At 34.1% G+C, this 12722-nt stretch overlaps 1 protein-coding gene across 1 annotated transcript in view; it reads right to left on the bottom strand.

The window, feature by feature from the left end:
• Positions 1 to 9928: 9928 nt before the first annotated feature.
• UBXN2B (UBX domain protein 2B) overlaps positions 9929 to 12722 on the bottom strand; it is a 43354-nt gene continuing 40560 nt past the window's right edge. Inside the window, exons 9-10 of the mRNA XM_074278732.1 lie at positions 10900 to 11083; positions 9929 to 10266 (exon numbers count right to left, since the gene is read on the bottom strand). Of these exons, the coding sequence (XP_074134833.1) occupies positions 11068 to 11083 (16 nt within the window). The 3' untranslated portion in view covers positions 9929 to 10266; positions 10900 to 11067. The remainder of the gene's footprint in view (positions 10267 to 10899; positions 11084 to 12722) is intronic.

The raw sequence follows: 12722 nt of genomic DNA, 5'->3' as shown, positions 1-12722 counted from the left end.
TTAGTTTCTCAAAGGGACTACAACCTGCATCATTCTCCCTCTTTGTTATTCTGAATTCTTACATATTCTTTAAATGCCAATTCAAATGCCATTTTCTCCATGAAGTTTTTCTTCTTTCCCTTTTCTTCCTCTTCAAGACTTTCCCGCTCCCTCAATTCGTAAGGACATTTTTACCATTACATCTCACAAAAAACAAAGCATAACAAAAACTTTGTTTCACATTTTTTTCTAAAATGCTTTTAGCTGGTGCTAACATCTTTCTTCCTCTGGAAAAAAAAAAATGAATGCTTGTTTTCTAAGGGAGTGATATCCACACTTGTGCCAGTCTTCTAGTCTCCCAGAAACAGATCTCTGAAGTTAAGTATTTTGCTGTCTAAATAAGTTTTGGCATTATTTTTATGGTAGTCATCTGTGTATATATAATATCATCTTTGTGAAATATAACCCTATTTAGGACAGGGAATATAAACTTATCTAAATTTGGTATAGGGGTAGATGGCACCATAATGCTGAGAATACTAAGTCTGGAGTTAGGAAGATTCAATTTCCTGAGTTCAAATCTGACCTCAGATGCTTAATTAGCTGTGTGATCTTGGGGAATTCATTTAACTATGTTTGCCTCAGTTTCCTCATCTGTAAAATAACCTAGAGAAGGAAATGGCAAAGCATTCTGGTATCTCTGCAAAGAGGATCAAATGGGATCACAAAGACTTGGACATGATTAAAACAACTGACAAATCCAGTATTTCTTCTAGTGATTTAATGATGTTTTGCACATAGTAGATACTCAGTAAATGTTTAAAAGTATATGTTTGAATTTTTATTTTAGTAATAGATAAACTGAATAGATTTAATAGACTGAAGTCAAAGAAGGAATTGAATAATCAATTGAGTTTAAACTTGAGTGGGAAGATTAGGAAGTATAGGGAAATGATACTCCAGTTTTTGCAAGCATTCATTGGTTTCTCTTGCCAACTGCCTTGGCATTTTAATTCCCTTGGTGGGTTGGAGATAACTTAGATTTGGCTAGTATTAAGAGATAGGAATACTCTTAAACGAAAACACCAAACAGGTGGAGACTGGAAGAAGAATCCTTGTGTTTTGAAGCAAAAACTGTGGTCATGCTGTTTTGTTCACTTAGACTGTACTGCCTTCAGGAGCTATTCCTAGAATGATCCAAACCTTTTTATTGCATCAATATGAAGTTATTCCACACCAGTTATTAGTAAATAAAAAGCTTTGAACCAAAGCTATAGGGAACAAAAGGGAACTGAATGTCTGGGTTGATTTTTTTTAACCCCCTGCTCCCCACTTCCTCCTCCAATTTGGAGGACTTCTTTGAGACTTAAAGGGACAGGAGCTAGATATAATCACACTGGGTGGAATTGGAAATAATTTATTATGATTTGTACCCTGTAGCAGTCAAATATCCTTTTAGAATAAGTTCTTATAAACTTAAACACAAGCAAGGGATGAAGGAATCTCTCATTTCTTGTCAGGTACACTGCTTTTAAACTTACCTAAAATTTTCTAACATTTTATAGACCTGGCCTTATACTTTCCTTTTTCCTCTTTTCCCCTCCTTTTCCAGTTTCTTTTTATATGCAGTCTTCCTCCATTGTATTGTAAGCTTTTTAATGGCAGGGGCTGCCTATATTATTTTATATTTGTATTTTTAATCCTTACCTCAGTACCTGACACATAGTGCCTAGTCACTTAAATAAAAGTTTATTGATCAATTGAGTGAGTGGGACTGGCCAATGGGTGGATTGGGTCAGAACTTGAGGGTGTATACAAGCTAAGAGTTCTGTTAAGAAGCCATAGATATACTCTTAAACTGAAATAACCTAATTTTAACCACAATGGGTTAGAACTAAGGAGTGCCTGACAGCTGGCTATTCAGATTAGCTACAAGAGGTACAGGAAAGCTCTTTAGGACAGAATGCCCTCTTGTGGTAGATGGTACATATGCTATGTAATAGTCTAAGTATTTTGGAGATACAGAATCAAAAGAATAGTTTAAAATCTAATTTTAAAAAGACATTAAGAGAAACATGGAAAAATATAATTAGTAGAAACTTTTTCTGGTTATCTTTTTGAAAGAAAAAAAAAAAAGCAAGCAAAAAAGAGGAAGTAATGGCTTTTAGTAAAAGGAGACCTAAAGAGATTTATGGCTAAGTAAGATAATCAAGTAGAATTAATGACTATTTACTGATAGCCATAAGCTACTAGAGATTGATGCTATTGCTTTAAAAGGTAGAGAACACATAGAAAGGAATAAATGTGGAATGAAAGTTCAAGAATGACTCCTTTTTCAAAGACTACCTAGTAAGAGAACCAAACAAATACTGTTAATAAGATTAATTTCAGAGGAAAGTTAAAAAAAACAAAAACAACAACAAAAAAAAAAAAAAAAAAAACAAGAAAAAGTCAAAGATTCTTGAGTGCCAGTAAACAGGACAATCATAGAAATGACTTGAAAAATTCTCAGAATGAGTAGTAATAATAAGAGCTCATGTTGACATGGGGTTTTAAAACTAAGTTTTTCTTATGAAAACCCCTGAGATAGGTAGCACTATTTTACAAATGAGGAAACTGATGTTCTTCCTATAATATCTTCCTAATAGATAGCGTCTATGATCATGATAATAGCAAGTCAGAAGTCATAAATTTGAGTAACATAGAGATTAAATGACTTGATGGATGCCATCTAGCGAGTGTCTAAAGCCAGATTTAGACTTTAGGCCTTCCTGACTGCAGGCCCAATCATGTGAATTCTATTCATGTGAAGCCACTGAGGGTTCTTTAGATGAGTACTACAAATACTACTATTACTACTACTTTTTCTCTTTTTCCTCTTCCTCCTCCTTTTTCTCCTCTACTTTCTTCTTTTCCTTTTCCTTCTTCTTTATCCATGCCAGGGGCATACAGAATTCTAATACTTTTCATAGATTAGAACTATAGAAATTCAGAGCTGGAAAGGGTCTTGGAGACAAAAATAATAAAACTCTCTCATTTTTAATGATGAGAAAATGGAAACATGGAAACATAGAGAGGAGAAATGTTTGTCAAACTCCAACTTATCCATGCAATTGAGGTCAATTGAAGCAAGGATTAATGAAATTTGAATAACCTTAAATTTTCATATTTGCACATGCCTTTGTTCTCCTCATTTTAATTTTTCAGAACAATGCAAAGAAACATGAGTGTCAAAGTGCATGTAATAATACTTTAAGGTTTGCAAAGTGACTTACAAATGTTATTTCATTTGACCCTACCAACAAAAATATCTCATTTGATCCTTAAAACATCCATGTGAAGTAGGTGATATTATACTATTTTTTTTAAATGAAAAGACTGAGGCAGATAGGGGTTAAATCACTCACCCAGTGTCTTGCAGCTACTAAGTGTCTGCGGCAGGACTCTTAAGTTCCACACCCTAGCCACTGTGTCACTTAGTTGTCAACTGAATAGTTTTATTTTATAACTAGCTTTCCTATTCATTCTCTCATATGATCTTCACAATAACCCTATTGTTAATTTTCAAAATTCCTTAAAATGAATCAGATTCTCTAGATGAAAAGGAAAGGCCTGGATGTCACCTTGGCTGGAGTTGTCTAAGGCATGTCACACCAGCCAGAGAAGTATCTCCTTCAGAGTTCACAGACTTACTTCCTTATTCCTTCCACAAAATTGGTAGGAAAACCACATAAAGGAAACAGTTATGAGAATGTGCTCTCCTGTATTATCTCCTATTTGCCCCTAAGTAGTTCCAGGAAGGAGACCTGGGATTTTTAGCTGGAATTGAGGGAAAAGACCCATCTGGATTTAGATTTGTTCTTACCCAAGAGTTTTGCCTACACACATTTTCAGAGATACAAGTGAAGAAAAAATGGGAAAAGATAGGAATCATAGAGTTTGTGTGTTGAACAACTTCTACATGAAAGAAATCTCCACATAATATATTGGACAAGTGGTCATCTGACCTCCACTTAAAGACTTCGAGTAAAGGTGAACCCATCACTTCTCAAAGTAGGAATTTATCTTTATTGTGTAACAATACAGGAATAAGAACTACGATTTCCTTTTCATTATGGATTGACATTGAAAAAACAGAACTTAGGTCTTCTATCATCTTATCTAGTGCTCTTCCCATTGCATGGAGTTCATGTTTCCTTTTGGGACCCTGATGCTCAGAAGCTTATCTTTGGTATCTTTCCACCTCCTCACTATTCTTATACTTTTACATTTTTGGTGCTTCTAATTCTAGTGTTCTGAGATTTCCCAAAGTAACATAACCCACCAAGCCTGCCATCTAAGGGAAAGTAACATATGGGAAACTCCCACTCAACCCCAGTAAAAATTTCAGTCCTTAGTCTATCTTTTTTTTTTTTAATTTAATTTTTATTTTATTTTATAATTATAACTTTTTTTTTGACAGTACATATGCATGGGTAATTTTTTACAACATTATCCCTTGCACTTACTTCTATTCAGATTTTTTCCCTTCCTCCCCCAACCCCCTCCCCCAGATGGCAGGCAGTCTTATACATGTTAAATATATTACAGTATATTCTAGATACAATATATGTGTGTAGAACCGAATTTTTTGTTGCACAGGAAGAATTGAATTCAGAAGGTAAAAATAACAGTTTACACTCATTTCCCAGTGTTCCTTTTCTGGATGTAGCTGGTTCTGTCCATCATTAATCAATTGGAATTGGATTAGCTCTTCTCTATGTTGAAGATATCCACTTCCATCATTATACATCCTCGTACAGTATCATTGTTGAAGTGTATAATGATCTTCTGGTTCTGCTCGTTTCACTTAGCATCAGTTGATGTAACTCTCTCCAAGCCTCTCTGTATTCCTCCTGTTGGTCATTTCTTATAGAACAATAATATTCCATAACATTCATATACCATAATTTACCCAACCATTCTCCAATTGATGGACATCCATTCATCTTCCAGCTTCTAGCCACTATGAAAAGGGCTGCCACAAACATTTTGGCACATACAGGTCCCTTTCCCTTCTTTAGTATTTCCTTGGGGTATAAGCCTAGTAGTAGTATGGCTGAGTCAAAGGGTATGCACATTTTGATAACTTTTTGGGCATAATTCCAGATTGCTCTCCAGAATGGTTGGATTCTTTCACAACTCCACCAACAATGTATCAGTGTCCCAGTTTTCCCACAGCCCCTCCAACATTCATCGTTATTTGTTCCTGTCATCTTAGCCAATCTGACAGGTGTGTAATGATACCTCAGAGTTGTCTTAATTTGCATTTCTCTGATCAATAGTGATTTGGAACACTCTTTCATATGAGTGGAAATAGTTTTAATTTCATCATCTGAAAATTGTCTGTTCATATCCTTTGACCATTTATCAACTGGAGAATGGCTTGATTTCTTATAAATTAGAGTCAATTCTCTGTATATTTTGGAGATGAGGCCTTTATCAGAACCTTTAACTGTAAAAATATGTTCCCAATTTGTTACTTCCCTTCTAATCTTGTTTGCATTAGTTTTGTTTGTGCAGAAACTTTTTAATTTGGTGTAATCAAAATTTTCTATTTTGTGATCAATAATGGTCTCTAGTTCTCCCTTGGACACAAACTCCTTCCTCCTCCACAAGTCTGAGAGGTAAACCATCCCATGTTCCTCCAATTTATTTATGATTTCGTTCTTTATGCCTAAATCTTGGACCCATTTTGATCTAATCTTAGTATGTGGTGTTAAATGTGGGTCCATGCCTAGTTTCTGCCATACTAATTTCCAGTTTTCCCAGCAGTTTTTGTCAAATAATGAATTCTTATCCCAAAATTTGGGATCTTTGGGTTTGTCAAAGATTAGATTGCTATTTTTATTCACTATCTTGCCCTGTGAACCTAACCTATGCCACTGATCAACTAGTCTATTTCTTAGCCAATACCAAATGGTTTTGGTGACTGTTGCTTTATAATATAGCTTTAGATCAGGTACACTTAGACTACCTTCCTCTGACTTTTTTTTTCATTAGTTCCCTTGCAATTCTCGACCTTTTATTCTTCCATATGAATTTTGTTGTTATTTTTTCTAGGTCATTAAAATAGTTTCTTGGGAGTCTGATTGGTATAGCACTAAATAAATAGATTAGTTTGGGGAGTATTGTCATCTTTATTATATTTGCTCAGCCTATCCAAGAGCACTGAATGTCTTTCCAATTATTTAAATCTGACTTTATTTTTGTGGCAAGTGTTTTGTAATTTTGCTCATATAATTCCTGACTCTCCTTTGGTAGATATATTCCCAAATATTTTATACTATCGACTGTTATTTTGAATGGAATTTCTCTTTGTATCTCTTGCTGTTGGATTGTGTTGGTAATGTATAAAAATGCTGAGGATTTGTGTGGATTTATTTTGTATCCTATCTATCTTATTTTTCAACTAGCCCTGAATTCAGAAGGACCCCAGTTCAAATCTGGTCTCAGACACTTAACACTTCCTAGCTGTGTGACCCTGGGCAAGTCACTTAACCCCAGCCTTAAAAAAAAAAAAGAAAGAAAGAAAAAAATCTGATAAAATAACTCAAGGTCACATTAACTAATTTCAGCATTAATATTATTTTTATCTGTTGTATCAATATTTTGAAAGAACCCTTTGGAAGGCAATATATTAGCCAAAAGAATGACTCTCTAATTGTGAAATTTTATGCAGTCTCTTTGTCAAGGAGTGAGATGGGATACTAGGGAAGGCATTTTTGATAAGAGTTCCTCAGCTTAAATGGCTGATGTATAGCATAAGATATACTATAATTTATCACCTATAGACAGTACCTCTAAGGCTATGAAGCCAACTTTCTTTTTTGTGTGTGTTATAGGAACATAATCCTGAAAGAGGTAGAATATTTATGATATTTGCTCATTCACAGTTTGGTTATAGGAAAGGAAAAAAAGCGTAATATGCTCAAAATGAGTAATAATTTAAAGTTGAGTTAGATAAAGATCTGAATTCTGAATTGAATATTTTAGCCCACTTATTAATTGACCAGAGGTAAGCCATACCCTCTTTATCGGCCTGAGCTTCTTTATCTGTAAAATAAGATGGCTGAGTTAGATGATCTAAAGAACCAAGCACTCAGTGAAAGTGGAGAGATGATAATAAGATTAAAGAAGATAATATTAGATAATTTGGGTTTTTTTAAATATCATTGCATCTTGCATGCCAGTTGGCTAAGCAAATCAAACCTCATCCCTCAAATGCAATACCGAGTGTACAGAAAAAATAGAAAGACATATTTTTATATCATTGTCAAAGTGAAATAAGTGAACCTCTGTGTATTTACGTCTTGAATTTTTTGGATAGCAAAAAGGTAGTTTGAAATAGAAGTGGATCAAGAGACTTAGCAAAAAGATATCAAAGGACTGTGGAACTTGGTTTAAGTAAGTGAAAAGAGCAAGGAGAATTTTGTTGTGATCTGCAAAGAGAACTATGAAGTATTGGGCAAAAACATCCCTTATATAAAAATTTCATATTCTGACTTTATGTCTCCCATAACACTCCTTATAAGAGGTTCTTCCTGACTCCTTTCAGTTATTTGTACCACTCAAATTACTCTGTATTTTTTGTCTTCTCCCCCCAATATTTATACCTTTTACTTATATATTTTATACATAATGTTGAATAGGGAACCCCAAAACTCTGAAAAATCCTTAAAGGAGAAAACCTTCTTTGATTCTGCCTCAATGAGGGGACTCCACCCCAAGCACAAACTCATCTTTGTTATCTGGGTGAGACTCCACCCACAAGCCCCCTTCAGCTTGTAGCCAAATCCCCCTATTATAAAAGAGCCAGACTGTAGCCCTCTCTTGGCAAAGGGTCTAAACAAGCCAGCACATGCCTGGCACCCCAAAGACTCTCTGCCCACTGGAATGTTTCCAGTGTCGTCCTCTCTTTATCCTCACCTATTTCCTTTAACTAGACTTTAACATTACTTCCAATTCCCATTAAAAACAAAACAAAACAAAAAAAACCTCTTTTATCAGTCTAGGTTTTTGGGTCTGTAAATTCCTTTACAGAGAACTGCCTAGACCACCACTAAACTTTATTTTCATTTGGGTACCCAAATCTAAATCTTATCAATGTCTCTCTCTTCCTTGATCCCCCAGCTTAATGTAAGCTCTTTGAGGGCAGAAACAACTTTTATTTTAGTCTTTGTATCTTTAGGACTTAACACAGTGTTTTGGTACATAGAAGGTATTCAAGAAATGCTTGAGTTCAAGAATTGAACTGGAAAAAAATCAAAATCACACACTTAATTATGAATTTTTACAAGTATTTTGAACTTTTATTGTGGAGTGTAAGAATGATGACCTTCTCCTTTAGCTCTTTTCAGAAATTTCACCTTGAGAAGTTTGCTATATAATTTTTTTAATACATTAATTTTTTTCCCCTTTCAGGGATAGCTGTTATTGTAAACTGTTTTCTAGCTTAGGAGGCATAATCCTATTCTATTTCTCTCTCTCTCTTTTTTTTTTTTTTTTTTTTTTGGAGGCAATAACAGTTAAGTGGCTTGATGAGGGCCACATGGCTAATTAATAAGTATCTGAGGTTGGATTTAAATTCAGATCCTCCTGATTCCAGGGTTGGTGTTCTATCATCTCATCCCTATTCTTGAACCAGTTTATCCCATCCCTTTTCACCTGGACTACTATAATAGCTTTTAAAAATAATTAAATTCAACAAATCTTTAATATGCTATGCAATGTGCTAAGCACTAGGGATACAAATAAGAAAGAAAGGCCCTGCCTTCAAAAAGTTTACAATCAAATGGGGGAAGATAATACAAAAAAGCAAGCTGGGAAGGATTTGGGGAAGAAACTAACAGGCATATAGACTTGAAACCAAGCAGAACTGCCTATGGAAAGCCACATAGATTTCAAAATATTTTCCAGATTTTTAGGCAGTATGCTTATTCACTTTGTTCAACAACAATCCATGATTCCCTCTTAATTTCAAGATACAAACTCTCTAACCAGTCCCTGAATAATATGGTTATAGCTACTTTTCCAGATTTATTTTGCATGAATCCTCTATATACTCTGTGTTCTAGCCAAACTGAACTATTATCTATTTTAAACTCTTGAAAAAAAAAACCTAGGCAGGTAGGTGGTTCAGCAGATAGAATGGTAGAATCAGGAATCAGTGCTGGAATCTTCCTAGAATCAGGTAAAACTAAATTCAAATCCAGGCTTATGTGCCTCCTAGTTATTTGATCCTGATTAAGTCACTTAACTTGTCTGCCTCAGTTTCCCCATCTATAAAATGTGGATAATAATAACTTTTAACTCCCAAGTAGTTGTGAGAGTATGAGATAATAAACATAAAACCTGAAAGCACTATATAAATGCTAACTATTAATTATTAAATCTAGTTATCAGATGGAAGCATGGTGAGGATCATTGTGGGAAGAAACAAATAATTTTGTAATTATAGCATATTATAGATCATGGGGGCAGAAAAAGGCAATAGATTAGAATAGTTTTAGAGATTATGATCCTAGAACAGAAACATCAGATAGTAGAAACAAGAAATTTCAGTTACAGATTTATCAGCCCAGACATGAATTAGAGCTCTGTCTTTGCTAGAGAGAGAGCAGTTAATTGCTTGCTTGAATGATACTTTCATCCTTTAAAATGCAAAAGTACTAACTAGAGGAAATTCTACTATGTATCTCATTCTCTCTCTAATAGTGAGAAATTGCTTGCTAGGACAGCACTCAAAGAGCAGTTGTGTTAATGGTTCAAAGTCAACTTGGCAGATTTCCATTGGAATGCCTCAGGCATCTATTCTTGACCTTGCATGATTTAATTATTTTTTTAAAAAATGAATTAAGCACATTTTTATTGAAACATTTAGATGTATGATAGTTTTTTTTATTAAAGCTTTTTATTTTCATAACATATGTATGGATAATTTTCAACATTTACCTTTGCAAAACTTTGTGTTCTAAATTTTTTCCCTCCTTTCCTCCTGGTCCCCTCCCTTAGATAGCAAGTAATCCAATATATGTTAAACATGTGTAATTCTCCTATACATATTTCAACAATTATCATGCTGCATAAGAAAAATCAGATCAAAAAGGAAAAAAAGAGAAAGAAAACAAAATGCAAACAAACAATAACAAAAAGAGTAAAATAGTATGTTGAAATTCACACTCAGTTCCTGTAGTCCTCTCTCTTGGTGCAGATGGCTCTCTTCATCACAAGACTATTGGAACTGACCTGAATCATAATACAGATTTTTAAAATACATTTTTGTAGAGGGTTGAAAATCCAAAAAGGTGTGCTTCAATCAGACAATGAACACTTAAGGCTAATTATCTATTCTGATGTGAGACAATGACTCTATTAGCATTTGAATAAATGGGACTTCTCACTATTGGTGCTTGCTGAATGTTTGGTGTTAAGATAATCATAGGCAAGGACTGGAGGGCAGAGAGAGAGGGGCTAGAGAGTTACTTGGCTGCAGGATGAGGAGGAGAGAGGCTGGACTCAGGACTCTAGGATCCAGGAGAGATCTTTGGTAAGCCTTGTGGCAGTTTGTCTGCATACTTCATTTTTCCCCCTAAATACCAAGGACTTTAATTTATCCTGACTGTGCCTGACCCTGAAGCCTTCCAGGAAGCTAGCCTGTACTTTACACATTTTAACTCATTAAAATTCAACATGAAGAGAGAAATTAGAACACAAAACTTCTTCTCTTCTGATTAAATTAGATTCTAAATTTATATTAATTTCAATTCAATAGCATTCACTTCTTTTAATTAGTGGATTATGTTCTCAGATTTACATAATTTTTTTGCATTTTTCAACTAGTTAGAAAGTGATCTTTATATACTTTAAAAAAAATCATACCTTGAGCCAACAAATGTCTTCATTAAATCTCTTGGGATGTTGTTCAAGAATAAAATCCATTTGAATTATTAGTTCTCAAAAATATAAAGCACCAAAAGATATCAGATGCCACATTACTTGCAGATTTCAGAATAAAATTGGTGATACAATGCTTCTTTAATGAAATCTTCAGTCAAAATTGAACCTAAAATAAAATCCAAAACAGTGTTCCAACCACCTGATAACCAATCAAGCAGATCTTTAAATTTAGAAACATTAAAAAGAGAGGTTCATTTATAAATATGCAAGGAACAAAATACCACCAATCCTGAAAGTTAAAATAATATTGCTAGGAAAGAAATATAAAATTTAAGCTAATTTTGCTAGATCTCACAGCTACCAAATTCCCTCAGCATTTGCTGAGAATGTTGACTCTTGAAAGTGGAATATGGAAATTGCATAGAACTTTCACATAACTCTTCCAATACAGTCCATTATTAAGCAAAATATGCTGTAGAAAAATCAGTGGCCCCAATCCTATCCTGCCCACCACTAACTAACCTTGCCAATTGTACATAAAAGAGAACAGATATATGAGGGAGACCATGAAAGACACAAAAAGACCCACCATGATCTGAATTAAGATTTGAACCTAGGTTTTTTCCTCTCAAAGGTAAAAGGCTAGTGTCAATTCCCTGTAAAACACTGCTCATTTTATAAAGGGAGAGAGGGAATTACTGAGCTTAAAGAACTAAAGATACTGGGAACAAAAATAATGTTCTAATACTCAAAATTTGTAACAGGCAATGATTAGATGTAATAATCCTTAATTTTCTTAAGGTAAAATTTGTAACTCTCAAGTGAAAATAAACTTTTATGTTAAGTAAGAATTCCTGGCTGATCCATAAACAAGACTCTCTACCTTTGGGCTTTGGCTATTTTCTTTGAGTTAGTCCCCCATGTTAGTCCCCCAATGTTCTTCCTTCTACATACCAAGTACTGATTTTCTGCTCTTCCTTTAAATCCCAACTAAAATCCCACTTTCTATAGAAAGACTTTCCCAATCCTTAATTCTAAGGTCTTCCCTCAATTATATCCTATTAATCTGGCTTATAGTTTAATTTGTATTTATTTTCATGTACTTCAAAATAAGTATAGTATGATAATACCTGGGACTTTCCACATCTACAAGATGGTAGGTGTCTAAAGCATTTAATAGAAATTAATTAGAAAATTGCCATCACTTTGTCTTTGCTTTTTGCATTTTTCTTAATCAACTCTGCTGTTGCTATTGATTCTCAGTAAAACTATGAATGAAATTGTATTGAACTGAGTAATCTGGCAATCAAGACATTAAAGCCCTTCAGTCTTTTGGATTAATGAAAATAATCCATTTAGATAGACATGTAGAACTCTGATTTACAAAGACAAAGTCACACATTTTTCAGGCTTAAAACCTTCCATTACTTTTCCAAGAAGATTATTGTGAGAGATCTGACTTATATTAGTTTCAAAACTAATGTAAGAACATTCTGGTTCTGGAGGGATGTAACTAGTCCAACAATCTGGACTGATTTTATTAGATTAATCTAATAACCCAAAGGATTCAATGGGGATATGGTGGATAGAACCTGGTTTTAGGTCATAAATTCCATTTACTCAAGTAACATAATTTGCAATTAACATCATCTTCCATGTAGGAAAAAAATGGATCTTTAGCTGTTAGATCAAATTCACTCATCAGAATTTCCAGGATCTGATATGGCTGACAGCTTATTAATACTTAACTAGAAAATTCAGAGTATATAAGTAAAAACAATCAAAATTCATACACCTCGTACAAC

Source organism: Sminthopsis crassicaudata, chromosome 1 (genome assembly GCF_048593235.1).
Source record: "Sminthopsis crassicaudata isolate SCR6 chromosome 1, ASM4859323v1, whole genome shotgun sequence".
Lineage (NCBI taxonomy): Eukaryota > Metazoa > Chordata > Mammalia > Dasyuromorphia > Dasyuridae > Sminthopsis > Sminthopsis crassicaudata.
The sequence above is the reverse complement of the archived record's forward strand: the minus strand, read 5'-3'. Positions and strand labels throughout refer to the sequence as shown.